This window comes from Mirounga leonina, unplaced genomic scaffold (genome assembly GCF_011800145.1).
Source record: "Mirounga leonina isolate KUSES-001 unplaced genomic scaffold, KU_Mleo_1.0 Mir_174, whole genome shotgun sequence".
Taxonomy (NCBI): domain Eukaryota; kingdom Metazoa; phylum Chordata; class Mammalia; order Carnivora; family Phocidae; genus Mirounga; species Mirounga leonina.
This window is the reverse complement of record NW_023270451.1, coordinates 76,166,751-76,188,263: the sequence shown is the minus strand read 5'-3', so window position 1 is coordinate 76,188,263 and position 21,513 is coordinate 76,166,751. Positions and strand designations below refer to the sequence as shown.

At 38.7% G+C, this 21,513-nt stretch overlaps 1 protein-coding gene and 1 non-coding gene across 2 annotated transcripts in view; both read right to left on the bottom strand.

Moving 5' to 3' along the window:
• UBN2 (ubinuclein 2) overlaps nucleotides 1-18,783 on the bottom strand; it is a 73,619-nt gene extending 54,836 nt beyond the window's left edge. Inside the window, exons 1-2 of the mRNA XM_035021202.1 lie at nucleotides 18,082-18,783; nucleotides 13,146-13,238 (exon numbers count right to left, since the gene is read on the bottom strand). Of these exons, the coding sequence (XP_034877093.1) occupies nucleotides 13,146-13,238; nucleotides 18,082-18,561 (573 nt within the window). The 5' untranslated portion in view covers nucleotides 18,562-18,783. The remainder of the gene's footprint in view (nucleotides 1-13,145; nucleotides 13,239-18,081) is intronic.
• On the bottom strand, nucleotides 4,664-4,716 carry LOC118021429. The gene has a single exon (XR_004682173.1). It is a non-coding gene; the product is annotated as a U7 small nuclear RNA (small nuclear RNA).
• Nucleotides 18,784-21,513: the final 2,730 nt, after the last annotated feature.

Below are 21,513 nucleotides of genomic sequence, written 5' to 3'. Positions count from 1 at the left end.
CAAAAGACCCCAAATAGCCAAAGCAAATTTGAAAAAGAAAAACAAAGCTGGTGGTGTCACAATCCCAGATTTCAAGTTATATTACAAAGCTGTAGTAATCAAAACAGTATGGTACTGGCACAAAAACAGACACATAGATCAATGGAACAGGATAGAAAGCTCAGAAAAAAAACCCTGATTATGTGGTCAATTAATCTTCAACAAAGGAGGCAAGAGTATACAGTGGGAAACAGTCTCTTCAACGAATGGTACTGGGAAAACTGGACAGCAACATGCAAAAGAATGAAGCTGGATCACTTTCTTACACCATATACAAACACTCAAAATGGATTAAAGACCTTAATGTTGAGACCTGAAACCATAAACATACTAGAAGAGAGCACAGGTAATAATCTGACATCAGCCATTGCAGCATTTTTCTAGATCTGTCTCCTGAGGCAAGAAAAACAAAAGCAAAAATAAACTATTGGGACTACATCAAAATGAAAAGCTTCTGCACAGCCAAGGAAACAATCAATAAAACAAAAAGACAACCTATTGAATGGGAGAAGATATTTGCAAATGACATATCCAGTAAGGGGTTAGTATCCAAAATGTATAAAGAACTTACACAACTCGACACCAAAAAAAACAATCTGATTGAGAAAAGGGCAGAAGACATGCACAGACGTTTCTCCCATAAAGACCTACAGATGGGGGCGCCTGGGTGGCTCAGTTGGTTAAGCGACTGCCTTCGGCTCGGGTCATGATCCCAGGGTCCTGGGATCGAGCCCCACATCGGGCTCCCTGCTCGGTGGGAAGCCTGCTTCACCCTCTCCCACTCCCCCTGCTTGTGTTCCCTCTCTCGCTGTATCTCTCTCTGTCAAATAAATAAAATCTTTAAAAAAAAAAAAAAAAAAAAAGACCTACAGATGGCCAACAGACACATGAAAAGATGCTCAACATCACTCATCTTCAGGGAGATGCAAATCAAAATCACAATAAGATATCACTTCACACCTGTCAGAATGGCTAAAATAAAAAACACAAGAAACAAGCATTGGCAAGGGTGCAGAGAAAAAGGAACCCTTGTGCACTGCTGGTAGGAATGCAAACTAGCGCAGCCACTCTGGAAAACAGTATGGAGGTTCCTCAAAATATTAAAAATAAAATTACCATATGGTGCGTAATTCCACTACTGGGTATTTACCTGGAGAACATGAAGACAGTAATTCAAAAAGATATATGCACCCCTATGTTTACTGCAGCATTACTTACAATAGCCAAATTATGGAAGCAGTCCAAGGGTCCATCAGTAGATGAATGGATAAAGAAGATGTAGTGTATATACACACCAACACACAGAGGAATATTATTTACCCATAAAAAAGCATGAAATCCTGCCATTTGCAAGAACATGGATGGATCTAGACAGTAAAATGTTAAGTGAGGTAAGTCAGTCAGAGAAAGACATACCATATGATTTCATGCATATGTGAATTTAAGAAACAATAGAAATGAAGAAAAGGGGAAAAAAAGAGAGACAAACAAAAAACAGGCTTTTAACTACAGAGAACAAACTGATAGTTACCAGAGGAGAGGTTGAGGGGGCGGGGGGAATGAGTGAAACAGGTGAAGGGAATTCAGAGTACACTTATCTTAATGAGCATTGAGTAATATACAGAACTGCTGAATCATTATTTTGTACACCTGAAACTAATATAACACCAGATGTTAACTATACTGGAATTAAAATTTAAAAATTAAATTAAAAATAAAGTATGGGAGTTAAAATCGTTATACTAGGAATACAAAAATAAACATAAATGGACAATGTTCAGAAACTTAACCTAGTATGTAAGAATTGAACACGAGAAAGGCAACATTACAACTCAGTGGAGAGTAATTAATAGATCAAATAAATGGAATTAAAGATACTTCTATCATCTATCAAATTATAAAATTTTTAAATTCTGGCAAAACGGAGAAGAAACAGGACCACTCAAGCACTGCTGGCAACAGTATAGCAGGAAACTCTTTTGGAAAGAAATCTGAAAGAATCTGCCAAGAATTCTGCATACTCCTGAATGTTCTTCTTTTGCTGCTTCTTTATTTTCCAAACTTTCTATGAAGTATTAATGTCATAATGGAAATACACTAAAACAATTTCTAAAACCCTTTACCTATTTGACCTGATAATTCTACGTAAGCTTATTTCGAACTACTACTTAGATTCAAGAATATCTGTTAAGAACTTATGCTATATAGAAAGTAATATGCTCAACCAACTGAGCCACCCAGGCACCCCGCATTAGCACGTACTCTAAGTGCAACCACCTACATTTCATATTTGAGAAATGGGAAAAGCTAAAGCTTGGAAAGGGCAAATAACCTGTCCAAGATCACAGGGAAAGTAACTGCGCCAATCTTGAGCTCATGAGTCCCTGACTTCAAAGTGCCATTCTATTAAAAGTTCTATAAAAGAAGGGTGCTTGGGTGGCTCAGTCGGTTGAGCGTTGGACTCTTGATTTTGGCTCAGGTCATGATCTCAGGGTGGTAGAATCGAGCACCAAGTGGGGCCTCCGCACTCGGCGGGGAGTCTGCTTCAGATTCTCTTTCCCTCTGCCCCTCACCCCCACTTGCACTTGTTCTCTCTCTAAATAAACTAATCTTTTTTTTGTTTTTTTTTTTTTAAGTTCTGTAAGAGAAGTTACAGAATCTCTGGGGTTATTTTCCCACTTGGAGACATCTTAAACTCAATACCAAAAACTGAAGCAGTGTCTCCACTGTCAGTCACCTCCAAATTAGCTTCTCCCACTTGACATTCCCACTTCATTCATTCTATTTTTCTGCCTTGAAACTCCATTGTTAGCTAAAATTAAAAAAGACTGATGATACCAAATGTTCACAAGGATGTGGAGCTAGCAAGGTCTCCTACATGCCTGCTGCAAAATGATATAGCCATTCTGAAAAACAGTTTGGCAGTTTCTTATAAAATTAAACATACGCTTCCCATATGACCTAACAATCCCACTACTATTATTTAGTAAAGAAAAATGACAACATATGTTCACATAAAGACCTGTATGCTAATGTTCAGAGCACCTATATTCATAGCAGCCAAAAATTAGAAACAACCCAGTGCCCATCATCCAGTGAATGGATAAACTGTGATACACCCATATAAAAGGATTACTACGCAGCAATACAAGGGAAGGAACTGTTGATAACATGCAACACATGGCTGAATTCATGCTAGGGGGCCAGACACAAAAGACTTTAAGATTCCCATTTATAGAAAACTCTAGAAATGGCAAAACAAAAACAAAAAACCTATACTGACAAGAAGTAGATCTGAGATTGCCAGGGACCAGGGCTAAAGGGAGAGGATTATTTGTAGAGAGGTAAAAGGGAACTTTCTGGGAAGATGAAATTGTTCTAAATCATGTTTGTGGTAGTGGTTATACAACTGTGTAATTCATCAAAATCCATAAAATTGTACAATTAAAATGAATTAATTATATGTACCTAAATTATCTATCAATAGTGCTGATTTTTAGAACCCCTCGTGATGATTTTTTTTTTTTTAAAGATTTTATTTATTTATTCATGAGAGACAGAGAGAGAGAGAGAGAGAGAAGCAGGCTCCCAAGGAGCAGGGAGCCCGATGCGGGACTCGATCCCAGGACCCTGGGACCATGACCTGAGCCGAAGGCAGACGCTTAACCATCTGAGCCACCCAGGCGCCCCCTCGTGATGATTTTACTTCAACTCTCTCTCCACAAACCTTCGTTCATGTGAATATTCACATCTACAATTTCCTTTCCATTCCACCTGCCATTGCTATAATGTCGGCTATTGTTTTTCACTTAAACGTAACGAATGCCTTAATTTATTCTAACCTACCCTGCATAATATCATCTAGTATTTCTAAAATACCATTTCATATATCATTCCCCTGCTCAAAATGCTTCAGAAGCAACTCAGCTATTATAAAATAAATCAAAAACCTTCAATATGGCATTAATTAAATGCCTACTACAAGTATAGCTGTTATTAACAGTTATGAATCCATAATCTAATACATGCAATAAAATGGCTAATTAAGTAAATGTGAATCAATGATAGTAAACAAAATGGCTAAAGCTTTACTTAACAGTAATAGTACTAATCTTAATAATAATCCTTTTCAAAAAAGGATCTTACAAGTCTAAGATCTTCACCAAGCATCCTATCAATTATAGCATAACAATAATGAAGGTATAAATTACATATACTATGACACATGCATTCAACGTTAACAGCCATTTTAAAGTAATGTGGTAGAGGAATATTTAATAATATAGAAGGCAACAAAAGCAGTTTACCAAATGCTATGTACCGTTCAGGCTATTCATAGAAAAGGTAATATTCACTAAGCATGTGACAGTGTCCAACTTAACGGGTAATTGTGGAGATGACATTAAAATAACAAGATCATGCTTTTTTAATTCTCATACAAACAGTAGGATCTCATTTATGAGAAACACAACATAGCAATATATGCCTATAGATGTATCTAAAATGGCTCAAAGAATTTTAACAAGCAGATGACCACGGGTATTACCAATAGGGAAGGGATATAATTGGAGGCAGTGGTGAAGGAATATTTTGGCTTAATACGTATCATTTGAATTTTTTTTCTTTTGGTAGGAACTGGAAACCTGCTGGACAAATTGTAAAAGAGCTGTAACACTTTGAATTTGTTTTTAATAATAGGAATGTATCCACGTGTTACTTGATTAAAAATAATTTTTTTAAGCGTAAGAGAGCACTCTTGTAAGCACACAATCATTTTTAAAAGCCCTGAAAGGATACACATCCAACTATTAATAGTGGTTACGCCTGGCAGTGGGATTATAGATGATTAGGTGATTTTTATTTTCTTCTGTTTATCTGTATTTATATATTCTTTTACAGGGAACAAAATCTTTGAAATATGAAATGCTTATATAAATACATCTCTAGGAAAAGAAACTCCAACAGTGATGATCTCTGAGAAGGGAACTGGTTAGGTGGGAGTCAGGTTTAGGAGGGAGATTTACTTTACCTCTTATTCCCCTCTTTGTATCTTTTGAATTTTTGTTAAGTACATGTATTACCTATTCAGAATTTTATTTTCTTAGGTCTGGACCACCAAATGTTCAATACCACTGGGTTTTCACTCAGTATACAGTTCTGCTTCCTAGTCCCACCGTGGGGAAATAGCTGTGGACAAGCTGTATTTGACACACTCATGCCTGAGGAGCTCTTTCTTAAATTCCTCCCCAAGAGCCGGGGTTAAATAGTCTTTCCTCTACCTATCAATGGCTTTCTGCCAAAGCATTTACGGTCAGGCACATCACAGTTCCTTCCTTCATCACAGAGGCCACTAGAGTATAGTTTTCTGGCCTCGATTTACTTTTTCTCATCTCCTACACTTCCTAGAAACACTTCTCCCTTGGCTTGCCCTTTCTGCCTCACCTCCACTTTTCTATTCTCCACCCTCTAGTTCTCTAGTTCCCCAATTATGCTCAAGTCCAGTGATATGCAAATGGTATAAACTGAAACCAAACATTGGAGAACTGCCAAAAAGACTATTCACAAATATTAAAATTTCACCTAAAGGAACTCAAGATAAATTGGCAAAGGATTATATCACAGTGTCCTCCCCATTAGGCCTGTTTTGAACTGGTCTCTTTTCCAGCAGCCCTAGCATGGAGACTCCCTGCAGTAGAATCAAAGTCTTATTTGATAAATTCCCTGGACCTTTGCAGTTGTTGATGTTTCACGGTTTACACGATAAATGCCTCTGATAAAAACACAAAGTTTATTTCCCAAATTAAAGAAGAAAACCTTGAGTTTTGCTACACCTAAAATGAAGAACCCACTTTAAATATATTCCCCTAGGGCACTGGTTTACTATGACTCAGAAGAAAATGACTTACTGAATCATTAGTACCTGTTTAACCTGATAATCAGTGTTTCAAGTCAATGCTGTCGGATTACACTATAACACTAACCTGGAAAACAAACAAGGGGCACCTGGGTGCCTCAGTCAGTTGAGCATCCAACTCTTGGTTTTGGTTCAGATGGTGATTTCTTGGGTCTTGAGATCAAGCCCCCATAGGCCCCGTGCTCATCAGGAGTCTGCTTGAACATTCTCTCCCTCTCCCCACCCACTGCTCTCTCTCTCTAAAATAAATAAATAAACCTAAGGAAAGGAAAGGAAAGGAAAGGAAAGGAAAGGAAAGGAAAGGAAAGGAAAGGAAAGAAAAGAAAAGAAAAGGAAGGAAGAAAGGAAAGAAAGAAAGGAAAGAAAGAGAAAGACAGAGAGGGGCGCCTGGGTGGCTCAGTCGGTTAAGTGGCTACCTTCGGCTCAGGTCATGGTTCCGGGGTCCTGGGACCAAGCCCCGCATTGGGCTCCCTGCTTGGCGGGGAGCCTGCTTCTCCCTCTCCCTCTGTCTGCCTCTCTGCCTACTAGTTCTCTCTCTCTCTCTGTCAAATAAATAAATAAAATCTTAAAAAAAAAAAAAAAGATGTTCTTAGTACAGGACCCCCTCCCCCAGTTGCCTCCAGGTAGTAAGAAACCTCACTAATAAGCAACGTTCATTGATCACCTATGGAAGACAGAGGAAGCCTGACAGTGAATGCTAAGACTCCAGTCTTATAACTGAGAAGAAAATATCTCCTGGTCACCAAGCTTCCCTATTTATTAATTGTAATTCCCAAGAATTCTTAAACCTCCTAGAAAGAGTGCATAAATGTTTTCTCACATCCACTTGTGTCAGTCCCATATTTGAGGACACTTTTTAAACAAGCCATAATTATTTCAAGTGTAAAAGCATATTTCCTTTCCACTCAACTGAGCAGTATTTATTGTGAAGAAGTCACTCACTGGAAATTACAGTTATTCCAAATATTGCCATTTCCTATTGCAGCATTATTTACAGTAACCAAACTATGGAAGAAACCCAAGTGTCCATCAGTAGATGAATGAATAAGGAAGATATGGTATATATATATACACAATGGAAATTACTTAGCCATAAAAAAAAAAGAATGAAATCCTGCCATTTGGGACAAAATGGATGGATCCAGAGGATATAATGCTAAGTGAAATAAGTCAATTAGAGAAAAACAAATGCTATATGATTTCACTCATACGTGGAATTTAAGACACAAAAGAAATGAACAAAGGAAAAAAGAGGCACACCAACAGACTCTTAACCATAAAGGAACAAACTAATGATTACCAGAATTGGGGGGGGGGGTGGCTGAAATGGGTGAAGGGGATTAAGAGTACACTTATCATAATGAGCACTGAGTAAAGTACAGAATTGTTGAATCACTGTATTGTACACCTGAAACTAATATAACACTGTACGTTAAGTATACTGGAAATTAAATTAAAAGCTTTGCCATTCTTTAAAACATATCAGCACAAAGTCCATTTTAAAAGCCTTATAACAAGAAAATCAAGACTTTTTATAAATATACTTTGTTTTTGATTGAAAACAGTATTAACTCCATTTGAACAACTGCTTTATTTTTTTTCAACTGCTTTATTTAGAAGACTGCTCAGAATTACTCTTATGCCATCAAATCTACCTTTATCCTCCCTTTTAAAATAAATATGAAGCTATTAGGGCTCTGAGAGTTTAAAATCACATAGAATTAAGCATTAAATGTGGTATTCAAAGTCTGTATGGTAAAGTAAGTGAATTTTAAAGTCATAATGTGATTTCAGAAATGCTAATAAATGCTTGGCAGAATACATGTCTTCCTATTCCATAGGTCATTCAGATTCAAACAGTCTTAGCTGAGCCACTGCTAGGCACTAGATATTGGGCTAAGCACTTTCATTTAGATTACTGAATTTATATCCAATTCCAGAATGACATGATCTTTCAAGATGGCTGGGGTAACAGAGTGAGAAAAATCACTAAAAGAAATCTTCCATCCACCACAGGTTATTCTATGCCCTAGAAGGCTTAGAGAAGAAGTACAAACAGTATTTGCTAATCTATGGTACATCCAGCCTCAGAAAAAGGATACACAATCTAGAAACCATCTAAAAACTGAGCTGGAAATTCAGGATATTCAGGAAAGTAGGATATTTAGCCTAAACATTTAGAGCCTTAAAATTGACAATGAGGAAAAGAACACAAGTCTCTAAACTGTATCCTGCTTCCTTCCCATAGTGACCAACAAGAAAAACTTGGAGCCTGTAGAGAAGTGTCCAAAGTTGGACTTAGCTCTGTAACAAGATTTATGTACAATAACCAATTTAGTATACTTTAGGCAAAATTAAGTACCAAAGAGTTGTATTGCTCTTTTCCCAAGAAAATATGTAGCAACTGATGCTGAACATGCACCGTCACATTACCTAAAGAGTAACATAAGAGGAGACAAGACACAGGCAATAAAAACAGGACAGGATAGAGGGGAAAAAACAAACTGTTCGACACAGGGTGCTATTTTTAATAATTTTATACTCCCTGTAATTTCTATTACTGCATTTCAACTACCAAGATTGCCTCAATCCTTCTTCCCCAAGCAACTGCTGCAAGAAAAAGGGCACGTCCTAAGCTCCACGGTTCTCCTTCCTTCCCCCACAAGCGGTAGCCTGTTCCACGTCACACACACAACTCCTCTCCAACACGAGCAACAGCTACACATACTCAACACCACAAGAAGCCCAGAAACTTGCCTCCCAGCCTTCCAACAAACCACTCAATTCGTTACTAACATCACTTATAGACCCAGCCACCCCTCAGTGCATCTTATTTGTCCCCATATCTGGAAACCCCCAATGCAGTTTAACTTGCTCAGTTCTCTGAAACTTCCCGCAAACGCATTCTCCTCCACGATGGAAATGGCATGCCCTCCCACTTGTACCAACCACGCTGCTCACAGAACAGAAGGGGCAGAATGTAAGTGTAGATGGACTGATGAGTTAAATACATTAGAAAAAAAAATAGTGAAGCAAGTATACCAATGTCTCCAACTAGGGTTTGAGAGCTGGATGTGGCCCAGAGATGTTTTGTTTCGTCCAGCAGGTGTTTTAAGCCAATGTTTAAAAGTAAGAAAAGAAAGAGGAAAATCCAGACTTCAGCCTTCTTTTGAGAAATGTAAAGATCTGGCAACCCTAAGCCCAGGTCCCTGCAAAGTGACAAGGGCTGGCGCTGAGTAGCAGCTGTCCCCTAGTTCAAATAATCCCCCACTTTACTGTCCACCTGGCCTGCTTCACTGGTGGTTCAGTGGGCATCTGGGGGACATCTGACTTTGCTACTCCTGAACTACAGAACACTAAAGGATCTATTAGACAGTAAAGCATAGTCAATAAAGATCTTCAGTGATATATTTAAGAGTGATCTTTTGTGAGAGCACTGGACAAAGTGTCTTCTCCTCATTCAGTTTTGGCCCAATGAGTTTCTTAAAGGACTCCAAATAATTTATTGTGGTCTTTAAGAAGACCCTAATAACGAAGAAGAACCTGTAAACAGTGACTGAAAGACTAAAGATAAAGGCCGTTTGGAACAGAATGCCTGAACTAAACTAAAAGATCAAAATCTGTGGGGTAGTCAGTTAATAGAGGTTAAAAAATCCCATACATGTTTATGTTACAAAGAATTTATGACATGTACAGAATAAGACAAGAGCAGTTCTCTACAAGAGTGATATGTTTAAATAAACAGTATTTCTTATTTAGATAGCACTTTAAATATTTCCAACATTAAAAATCTATTTTTCCTCTGACGTTGACAAAACACCTGTGCTATAAATATAAAGTTGGCTAAGCAGATCTTGTTTTCCCCTCACAGATAGCAAAGCATAAAAAAGCCAAGGGCCTCTACTAAGGTCACCCAGCTAGTTAATATGGCAAAAACAGGATCAGAATCCAGCTGTGTTAACTCATAATCCTGTGCTCCTTCCACTACAATACATTGTTGCTGCCTCTTATCCACCGGATATCCCACAAAGGCGAGAAAAGCTATTCCAGGGATTACAGAGAAATGTGGTTCCACAAGAGACTGGAAGAATCCATTCAATGACTCTGCACCAAAGTCTCCAAAATTCCTTCCAATTTCAAGGATGGAACTGGCCCTTCTACTCACTTTCAAATCCCCAGAGTCTTTCAATTCCATAGACACTGTTTGGTACTACATTTGTGTGTCATATGTATGTCTTGTCCTCCCAATTGTTTTGAAAGCTCCAGGAGAGAATAACTATCATGCCCCTTTGTATGTCCAATGTAAATGCTCAAATACTTTTTTTACATAAAAACTTAACAAAAAACTGCACCTCTTGTTCTAAGAAACAAAGAGCTAGAAGTAACCTTAAGTGATTTTCAGAAATAATGACAAGAACATCTAAATTATAATATGAAGGAAACAAAAGTAAGAGGAAAAGGTGGCTAGTTTTATGTTTTATAAGCCTCTAAGAATTAAGCCCTCTTTTTATCACTGCCAAAAAAAAAATTTTAAGGGAAATGTAACCCTGGTGTGTTAACATTTTGCAAGATTTTACATACAATATTTAAAACTTTATTTACTTAAAATACAAATAAACATATAATATATGCATAAGTCTAAATAGACATATATAGACATCTGAATTTGCTACCACTGAATACCAAAAAAACCTCAGTTGTTTAGGAGTCATCTTTTGTGACAGCCCAGAGCCTAGAGCTGGATGAAGCGTCTTCTTCCAGGTCACTTTTAGCTGGACGTTTTTCTTACAAGGGTCCAAATAATTTGTTATAATATACATATTTAATACCTATAATACTCATGGCAAATAAAGGCTTCAAGAGGTAGGACATTTTAAATCTCTACTTAGAATGGAAATAAGAGAGCAGCCAAAAGAAAAATCTAGAGAATTACAGCCCATTAATTTGAATTATAACAAGAGCAACATTTTATCCCTGCACAATGACAGTGCCTGGAGATATCCCAGTTATTTGGTGGAACTCAAGTTTACACATCAACCAACTTCTTCAGAACATTGGTTTTTCCATGCCAAGTACGACCCAAGGGCTCCCCAAGATGATTTAATGCTAACTCTGAGGCAGTACATCACATACTGAATCATATTACTTATAGGATCATATGCTAGGAATTTTTCCATTTGCAAAGGACAATTCTAATCCTTAGTTTTAAAACCTATGGAAAAATAAGCACTCTAATGTAGTGCTGGAGGGAATGGAAACTGGTAACTAAGGAACTGGTAATTTGGTAATATATACCCAAACTAAATAAACTAAATAAACACATAAATCTTTTGACCTAAAAATTCCACTTCTAGGAATCTGTCCAACAGATAAACTCACAAATGTGTGAAATGCCATGCTACTAAGTAATTTACTGTAGCACTATTTACAAAAGCAAATTTTTGGAAACAACTTAGATCATCTGGGGACTGGTTAAATAAATTGTGGTATGTCCACACAATGGAATACCATGCAGCCCTAAAAAGAGAGAGAGAGAAGGAGAGACAGAGAAGAAAGCTCTCTTTGTACTGATAATGAAAAAATCTCCCAAGTTAGAGTAACTGGAAAGAAGCAAAGAGCAGAACTGCATCTTCTGCAATGTGTAAAAAGAGATGTGGGGGTGGGGTTAATACATGTGTATACAGAGTTACACATAAACATCTCTAGAAGGACCCCCAAAAGCATTACATGCCTCTAGGAAGTGAGATTATGTGTGTAAACAACAGAATGAAAGATTTTTCACTCTATAATTTTTCAGTTCTGAACCATGTGAATATATTGCCTGGTTAAAACATTAAATTTCACCAACGTATTAACTTGTATAAAAAAAGCCATAGGGGCACCTGGCTGGCTCAGTCAATAGAGCATGTGACTCTTGGTCTTGGGGTCATGAGTTTAAACCCCACACTGGATGTAGAGATTACTTAAAAATAAAAAAATTAAAAAAGCCATAGTATGTTATGATTTATAATTTGAGAACATTATATTGTAATTAAACACTACAGTTTAAGTAACAACTTCTGCTACTCTTTCCATCAAAACACCCACCAGTCCATCCCTAAAAGTATTATATAGTCACAGAATATAAAGCCAGAAGGAGCCTTGAAAAATCTTCAAAAAAAGAAAACTGGGGCCCAAAAAGGTTAAATAACTTCACCAAAGGACAATCTGTAGGTGGCAAAGTATGGCCTACAACCTGACCTACATTCCAAAGTATTCTCATACATTTCCGCCACCCCAAACAGATTCATTAGCACAAGGAGCCAACCACTGTCAACCAAGATCCCAGTTGCATCTGGAGGATAACAGGAATGACAGGGCTATGTAAGCTGACCTCCTATCTCTGTGGGATACTTTCTAATGCTCAGAGAGGAACCAGAAGGGGTCCTGCTTTTCATGAGTTATGTTTCAGCAAAGTGCCATGGAGTAAAGCCATAGGATAAAGATGGGGAGGGAGGGAGCTTTCCTACAAACTCAATTACACTAGAAAATGTGAGAAAAGTGTTAAGCAACTGCACAATCAGGTAATTAGAATTCACTTTTACATTAAAACAAATACCAATCTACATATGGCACCGGATGTAAAACGTACATGAATGTTTAAGGTAAACAAGATACTTTCAAAGAAATTCCATGCTGCTGCTGATTGATTCTGATCCCACAAATGTGTGTGCTAGAAATACACACATTCATTCTCTTAAACTCGAAAGAGGCAGGAAGGCTTGAGAACTACTACACCAGAGGAATTAAAGTAGCCTTCTCAATGGCAGTGGAAAAGGCAAAGGATTAGGGCTAGACAGACCTGGCTATGCAGCCTGGTTCTTGCCACTGTGTGACCTTGAGCTCAGAGACTCAGTTTCTTCATTTGTAAAATGTGGTCAATATTACTTACTATGTAGTTTTACTAGAAGGATGGGAGATAATATATGTTAAGCAACCTGCCTGGACTCTAGAAGGAGTACAATAAATGATGGTTACTGTTACAGCCACCACAAACCCATCAGAATCTCTGTCTAACCATTTATCTGGATTCAATTTATGAGAACAAAATAAGGTGGGCAATGGATATTATAAGCCCTCACAACCAGTCCCCGGGGGGGGGGGGGAAGCCAGTAAGGTAAAATTACCTAAATGAAGAGTATATTATACTCACATATTTCATTTCAAACTTCTTAGCCAACATTTCCACTTCTTGCCTCTCTTGATGCTCATCATTAAATGGGTCTTCTGTGTGAATGGGCTTCCTCTGATTCAAAGTAAAGAGGAAAAGAAATAGAAGTATTAATATTACTTCAACTGGAGTTTAATGTATCCTTAAATTTAATAATTACAGTCAAATTTTCCAAATATTAACAAATAAGTTAGAAGCATTAAAAATAACTAGAAAGAAATGTTGGTTTGTAGCAAAAATACTTGCAGTTTTAATGGATTCTTACACATTCTCAAGTTTTTCGTTGGTTAAGAACTCAACAAATCAAATTGTCTCCTCCTACAAAATGATCTATGGTCACCCCGTCCAAAATAAAAAGGCCAAAAATTCCCCAAGAAAATTAGGTAAAAATGAAAATCCCACTTATAACTCTAGTTTGAGATCTTCCCCCAAAAAATAACTGCTTTGGTCAGGAAATGCTTCTCAAAGGATTGCCAGGTTATTAATCGGCATCAACCCTGAATCATCTGCCCTGAGCTATCACAAGGGTATCTGTAGCTGCTACAGCCTTCTGCTGAGGCCCAGCATCAAAACCTCAATCTACATCACCTCCTTCTTGTCCATGAATATTCATTCAGGGAGTACATACTACTCTTAAAGCTAGAAAAGTGAAAGCTGCAAATAGATTACATTACCGTGGCTTCCGTCCAGCAGGGGAGAATGAAAGTTTATCATAATACATGGTTTTAAAAAACCACACACACAGCTAGGATCCCACATTTACCATCTATTTACCAAAACAAACAAAAAGATAAATCACATCCTTTATTCAAGTTTACTACTTTAGCAGACACCTTTCATAAAAATAAGAGGTTTTCAATACAAAAAAGGGAAAACAAGGAGCTGCATATGAATAAAAATGCTACTTGTATCTAATTATGGACAACTGACTAGAAAGTTAATCTTTTAAAAAAGGAAGGTTAGATGTTTTTACTGAAGTAGCATTCTTCAAGTAATTAAAAATAAAGTATATTACAACTGAAAGACTGGATACAGATTCAGCTGAACCTGAAGAAAAAAATGCAGAAGGGACAAAGATCTGCACACTTGGGAAATGACACACTTCATCCTGGATATGAAGGCTGAGATACAATTAGTCTAAAAATATGACAGAAAAACATGAAAAGAATAAATACAAACAATTCACAGACCTAAGGCATTAGAATAAAGGAATACTCTTAAAGCTTAAAAAATTAATTTCAGAATCTATGTTTTAAATTATCTATTGAAATAAGTAATGTATTTACAGAATCCTTTATCCCAGAGTTACCAGTGGAATAAATATATATGACCTGAAAGGAATAAATAAACCAGCAGGAAGACACTGATAATGAAATAAATACTAGGCATGTTCAGGGGATAGCCTTAACTTAAGACTAAAGGACAGTGAGCAACCACCAAGCCTTGACATTATCAACTGTTGCTTCATGTCACTGTGAAGTCCAAATACAAAGTCTTATTACTGGTCTGCCTCATTTTATATGTGAAATATAAACACATGGACATGTATTTTTTTAATAAGAATCACCTTAAATGCCATTATATAACATTCTGTATAGACTTTATAGAGGACTCAAGAGTAAATCTCTTACTCTTGACAGTCTATAAAAATAGAGTTAAGAAAAGTGACTCACTTTTCTCTCATATTAAGAAATAAACCCCTACCCACAATCAAGGCTCTAAATGAGCTTCATGTTTTTCACGTGAAAAGATAATCTGCAAATCAGTAAATATCAAAATTACCAATTACCGATAGGCAATAACATTATAATAATTTTGTCCTTTGATGTTAACTCATTAACACCATCTTCAGGATATCTTTCACAAGTTATCGAAAATATGCAGTATGACAAGCAATGGAATAGTACAGCATTCCCTAACAGTATAACTACATTGACACTATAATCACTTATTCTTCTTTTTATAGTAAATGCTCAATTAACCACATTCACAAGTGGATGTTCTGGTTAAGTGATTCTCTGGTTTACTATGAGTAAACAAAAATTACTTGCGTATCAATTACTGCCAGAACTTATTTCTAAACTGTGCTATTTCTCTTTAGTCAGAAATGGTGAACAAATTAATCTTTGAGGATAGAGACGATTGCAGTTCCTCAGTCATCATCCTGAACCACCTCACTCAGGGTTTAGTAGTCTACAGAGATAACAAGGTTAAAGGTTTAGCTACCTTGTGTCCTTACGACCTGACAAGAAGGGGTTTTGTTTTTCATATTTTGCCAACATATGCTCATTTAACTGTGCTTTTCCTCATTAAAAAAAAGTGTAAAAAAAATTCTGATTGCACTCAGTTAATCAGGCTTTTACTGTTCATTTCATATTTATGAAGGGGTATGATTTAAATGCACCCAATAGAGGTGGTATTCACATGCGACAGATTTATAACTATACCTATCAACTAAAATCTTACTCAGTGATAGATGGCTACTTCAAAATTTAGAATCTTTTTTCTTTTCATTTTATACCATCTCTTTCCCTCCCCTTTCTACTCAAACTGTTACATGATAAATTGCTCAGTTACAACAACTCAAAATTTAGACTATTTTGAAAATATTATAACATCCTTAAAAATAACTAGACTCTCCTTGAGGGGAAGAAAAACCAAATTTGGGAATCGCCACTCTGCAGATCAATTCTATTGGTCTCATTTTGCCTTTTGTTGGTTTCTACTACTAGGATTTCCTTTCATGGAAATATGACAACTTCATTTAGAGAAACGTTTTCTATAATTCCTTATGTAATAAATACGTTCATTGGGAGTAATCATTGGTAAATCTGGCAAAACTTGGTCACAAAGGTGCATTGTATAAACAATGGATTTTTTAAATTCAGAATACAACAAATGATATATGGCTGAATATACAAGAAAATTTGACCAATATACCTCTAAGTTGATAGTATAAACAGAAAAATTAAACTGAATTATTTATTTTTCTCCTATTACAGAAAACTAGTAGTTCTGATATCAGGTTAGCAAGGAAGGGTGTCAAAATTAACTTTTTTGTCATAATTAAAAGGTACATATCTATTATTAATTTATCATGGCATGAATATCATAGCATCAAGAGGATAACAGAAATCTCTGTATTTCTACTAAAACTCTCATTTTAGTTCATTTTGGCAGGACCCTCTAAATTTAAACTATACAATTTTAAGAAATTTTGTTTTACTAAGAATTGGTACTAAGAATTTACTAAAAATTGTTTTACTAAGAATTGGTATAGAAAGAAGTACTAATAAAATTACGTACAAGCACTTTGTGCATTAGCCTCCTCAATTGTAAAGTGGGGATAATGGTTCCTACCTCAAGGAGCTCTGCTGAACTAAATTTCATAAGCCATACCTTACTTAGAACTGTGTCTAGCATGCACATAGGAATAATTCAGTAAATGTTAGCTACCATAATGTACTTTTACCCAAATATGATGCTTTTCATCCGTAATTTATAAAGTAGGTTAGGGAGTAAAACTGCAAACTCACTTAGATTAGATCAAATACAATTTGAAAAATGCTCCAATCTAGTATTTTCAAAATGCTTTTAGAAAAAAAATAACATCACATTTATAAATAGTAGGGGCACTAACTTAGGTCTGAAGGACAAAATGTTTGTGGAAATGGCCAAAATGATCTCTACCCTTAAAATTCATTTTGCTTGCAAACATTTAGTAGTGATTTGACCACACAACAGCATTTGTAAATAATGATCAAAAGATTAATTGCCTTAAAATAAACAAAATCCAGTGACATTGTTTAATATGATATTTTTAAACCAAAGAATCATTGTTTTAACTATAAAGATAGTTGAGAATGAAAACAAAACAAATGACTTCTGGAATCCATTAGACCTGTGCTAAAGCAAAACGTACGAGCATAATCTCTAAACAACAGAAGAAACTGTTCTATTACTGTTACTCTATCATTTCCCCTTCTGGTTTACTTCTAAAGATCACCAAAACCTACAATAAAAATTACAATTACCAACAAACCTCTCCTATTACTGTTGTTCACCAGTTCCATCAAAGGCATACCTATATATTTTCAACAGTTCCTAAAAATTCAAAGCTGCTTTTCATCGTTCTCCAAACGATATTTATTTTGATATACACTCAAAATAAGAGCGTATGACGGTAGGCGCCAAATAAAACAGGAGACACCTTCCCATTCAATCACAGTAAAAACAAGCTCTAGAGAAAACAAAGCTTAAGTAGGTGTAGCAATACCAAGGTGAGAAAGAAAATATGTAACCAAGTAACTAATCCGCTTCTTCATTCCTAGAGTGGAATCCTTAGTCTGAAAAATTTTAGATTACTTTCAAATACCCTTCGATTAAGAGAAATACCCCCACGCTCGCAAGCACATCTCGGCGCCAAGCATAACAAATAGTGATGAAGAGGAAGATGATATGGAGGGGTTACACTATCTCGCTGCTTCGGATGGGGGGCGTGTCCCCCAAGGTTTTCTCTTCCTTTCTACTGGAACGACTGCTGGAGCTCCACAAGGAAAACCCAACCACGTAACTTGCAGAGCCCCCAGATTTTGCGTGGGGAGCAGAAAGGAGTAAATTCTGAGGTCTCGAAACGTGCAGAGGAAAACCGGCTCGGAGCGGCGTTTGGAGCGGGAGCACGAGGCGGGGCGGGGGGGGGGGGTCGGTGAAGCCGGGTGGGAGCCTTGGCCAACCCTAGGGAGCAGGGGAAAAGCAGCACCAACCACTCGTCCACCCGCTCGGCCCCTGCCCGCTCCAGCCCACCCTCCCAGGCGACCTGAGACGCGCAAAGCCGGCGTCGGAAGGTGCGAACCACTGGGAGAGGCGGACGCGTCCTGAGGCTCCCAGGGGCTGGGGGGTGAGGGAGAATCTTCTGTACCCGTTGTTCTCCGCACAGCAGCAGCTCCGGGTAACTGAACTCCACGCAGCTCTCGTCGGTGGGATCCTTGAGCACCAGCTCCAGGCGCACGGTCTCCCTCGGCGGCCTCTGCTGCGGCTCGGCCCGGGAAGCCGACTCTCGCGGCGGGGGCGGCTGCAAGTGCAGCTGAGAGAGCGGCGGCGGCGGCGGCGGCGGCGGCTCGGGCCGCGGGGGCTCCCGCTGCAGCGACATGGGCGGCTCGGCGCGGCTGACCTCGCGCTGGGGGAGCGGTTTCTCCCGCGGCGGGGGCTGTGCGTCCGACCGGGGGGTAGCCTCCCGCGGGGCGGGCTGCTCCACCCGGGCCGGTTCGCGGTACGGCTGCGGCTCCAGCCGGGGGGGCTCGCGAGGGTATTCGGGCTCGCGTTCGGCCCCCGGGTAGTCGGCCTCGCGCCGCCTCACCGGTGACAGGCTAATAAACGCTACTCTGCGTGGCTCCGCCATCCCTACTGTTCTGGCCCTCTGCCTTCGCTCGAGCCGGCGCTCGGTTCTACGCCGAGTTGTTTGCCTGCCCGCCCTTCCTTTTGCTTTCCGTCGCTCTTCTTCCCTCCACCACCCTCAGTCGTCTCTGCCGACGCCACCGTGAGTGCGGACCGTGCCCCCTTCCCCGCCACTATGTTCTGATGGGCTCCACCGCCATCGCCAGGGTCGCCGCAGCCGCCATGTTGGATCCCCCACATAAATAGAAGCAGGCCGCTGAGCGGGCGCATGCGCAGACAGGAGACGCTCGCGTCCACCGTCGTGGCTGCGGCTCAGTTTTCCTCTTTTCCTCCCAACAGTCTGGAGTCCAGACAGGTCAGCGGAAGTGACGTTGTGGCAGGGCCGGTTTCCCTGGAAACGAAGACGCCGTCTGCGCCCTTGCTAAAAGGGAGGGGTCTGGGGTTTCCCGAGCTTCCCATTTGCACCCGGAAACCGGCGACGCGTGTGGGGCTCAGCTAGGTGCGAGCGTCTGGATGCGCCTGGGGCTGACCTCGTCATGGCGCTGGGGCCCGCCGGGCACATACCTCCCGCGCTCGGCTCTAGAGAACTGGGGTAGTCAAGCAGGTTATTCGAGGCGGATACGGAGAAAGGGTGGAGGGACGCGAGGACCAGCCGCAGTGCCTGCCCGCCCAGCGCCCCGCAGCCCGAAGTATAGAGGGAAGAAAGGAAATGGCTAACTCCAGCCGGACTCGCCCTGCGGCTTCTCTCCGCAGGGCGCAGCACTGACTCCCACAGGCCTCCCTTTCCTAGACCGACTCCTGTTTTTCTCGCCCGGCCGCGGTGGGGAATGTGTGTGTCACGGTCGTAAAATACTCAATACCGTTTTGCAGTTGGGTGATTGAACGAGTAAATGAACAGTTCTGGGCTCGTCCATAAACTGTTGAAATTAACAGAAAACTTCTCAAGAGGATTTGGTGGTATTTTAGGGAACATACTCTATGAAAGTGGAATCTAACTGACCCATTTCGGGATGGAGTGGAACCTTGATTGGGAATGCCTTGTAGGCACGCCTGTGATTAATTGGAATTCAGATTTAAAAGGATGAGTTTATTGCCCATTTTAATGCATTAAATGGAACGCAAATTTGAGGGCCCGCTCTCTGAATCCTGAAGAGAATTCATACCTTCTGCTGCTAATTTCAGTAACCGGATAAACAGTGTTAACACCTATTGATGACTATTTGAGTCAGTATGAGGTCATAGACAAATTCCCAATTTTTTAACTGTTACTTTTACTAATTGTATGAAGATAGCGATGGAATGGATGTCTCCAAAGGTCCCTCCCAGCTCTAAATTGCTATCATTTTTCCTTGGCGCTCTGTTTTATCTCCATTATCTTTGCAGTTGCTCCCATTCTGATTCTGCACTAGTGGTCTCATTTCTAGATTATTTTAGTAGCACTTAAGTGACCTTTCTGTCCCCAGTCTCTTCCTGTCAGTCTTGCAATGGGACTATATTAATGCTTCTCAAACACGTTTTTGTTTTAAGATTTTATTTGGGAGGGAGAGAGAGAATCTGAAGCAGACTCTGCACTGGGGGTGGGGGGGGGCTTGATCCCACAGCCCTGAGCTCATGACCTGAGTGGAAATCAAGAGTTGGACACTTAACTGACTGAGCCACCCAGGTGCCCCTAAAACACATTTTTATTACACCATTATTTGTCCTAGCTGCAACTTACCTACAAAGTAAATTCTATACTTCATATGGAATGCATAGTCAATATCATCCACAGTTTAGCTCAGACAGCAAACTGGTGGTCTGTGGGTCAGATCATTCTGCAGGTGTGTTACTCTTCCAAAGTTATCTTCTAACTTCTAAGGCATTGTTTTTCCGACGTTTGAACCACAACTCACAGCAAGAAATAGATTCTACACTGAAACCCAGTATACACACACATACGTGTCTGAAATACAAGTTTCACAAAATGTATTGTGTGAAATAAAGGAAGAACAACAAACTTAATACAATGTAAATGTATTTTATAATACAATGTAGAAACCAATCTTAATATAAATAGTACAGAAGCAAATTAGTAACGGTTTTATTTAATACCATGGAAGTCTTTGCCTATTCATAGGCTTATTCCAGTTCAGAATGCATGAGGACAATGCTGCATATACATCTGGTCTACTATTGAGCCTGATCTTTAACTTTATTTTTAAAATGGATCAAATTGAAAATCCTACTTCACATACATAGGCATTGTGAATAGTAACATGAATTCACTTTCTTCTTAGCAATAATTTCTTTAATCTTAGTCTAACATAGTGATAAATTTCATGTATGGCAATCATTTTTTCTGTGTAAATGAGGTACTAAACCACAATAATGTATTCTCTTCATAGAAGATCAACTTTAATTCAATTATTTAAGGTTTTGAAAACCAAATGACTCCTATAATTTTCATTTAATATTTTAAATTATCTTCTGTTTTTAGTAGTTTTCAATAATTTTTTTGTATCTCTATAGTTTCCCAATCATATTTGTTGTCCCATCACTTGCAATTCTATTTTAAATTGTATAAAGTTTTTTAATACATTATGTTATTATCCATTAATATAATGGATAACATTTTATCCATTATAAACTGTAAAAAGGTTTTTTATTGACTTAAATGCTGTTTTCTAATTGTGAATATATTTTTCTCCATACAGAAAATAACGCCTCTATAAAATTGTTTTGCTACACATATCTGGCATAAAAGTATTACACAACTCGCAGTATTAGTACTCTCATCAAGTTGGACTATGCCTGCATGGTAATCATTGATTCTTCTCAATGTTCTGTGGTAATTGAGTTGATATTATGTTATTGCCAGGAAGCATAGCTTTGAATTTATCAGCCTCTTTGCCGCCAAAAACACATGCACCGACATATTGGAGGAAGCAGTTTCTTTTTTTTTTTTTTTTTTAAAGAT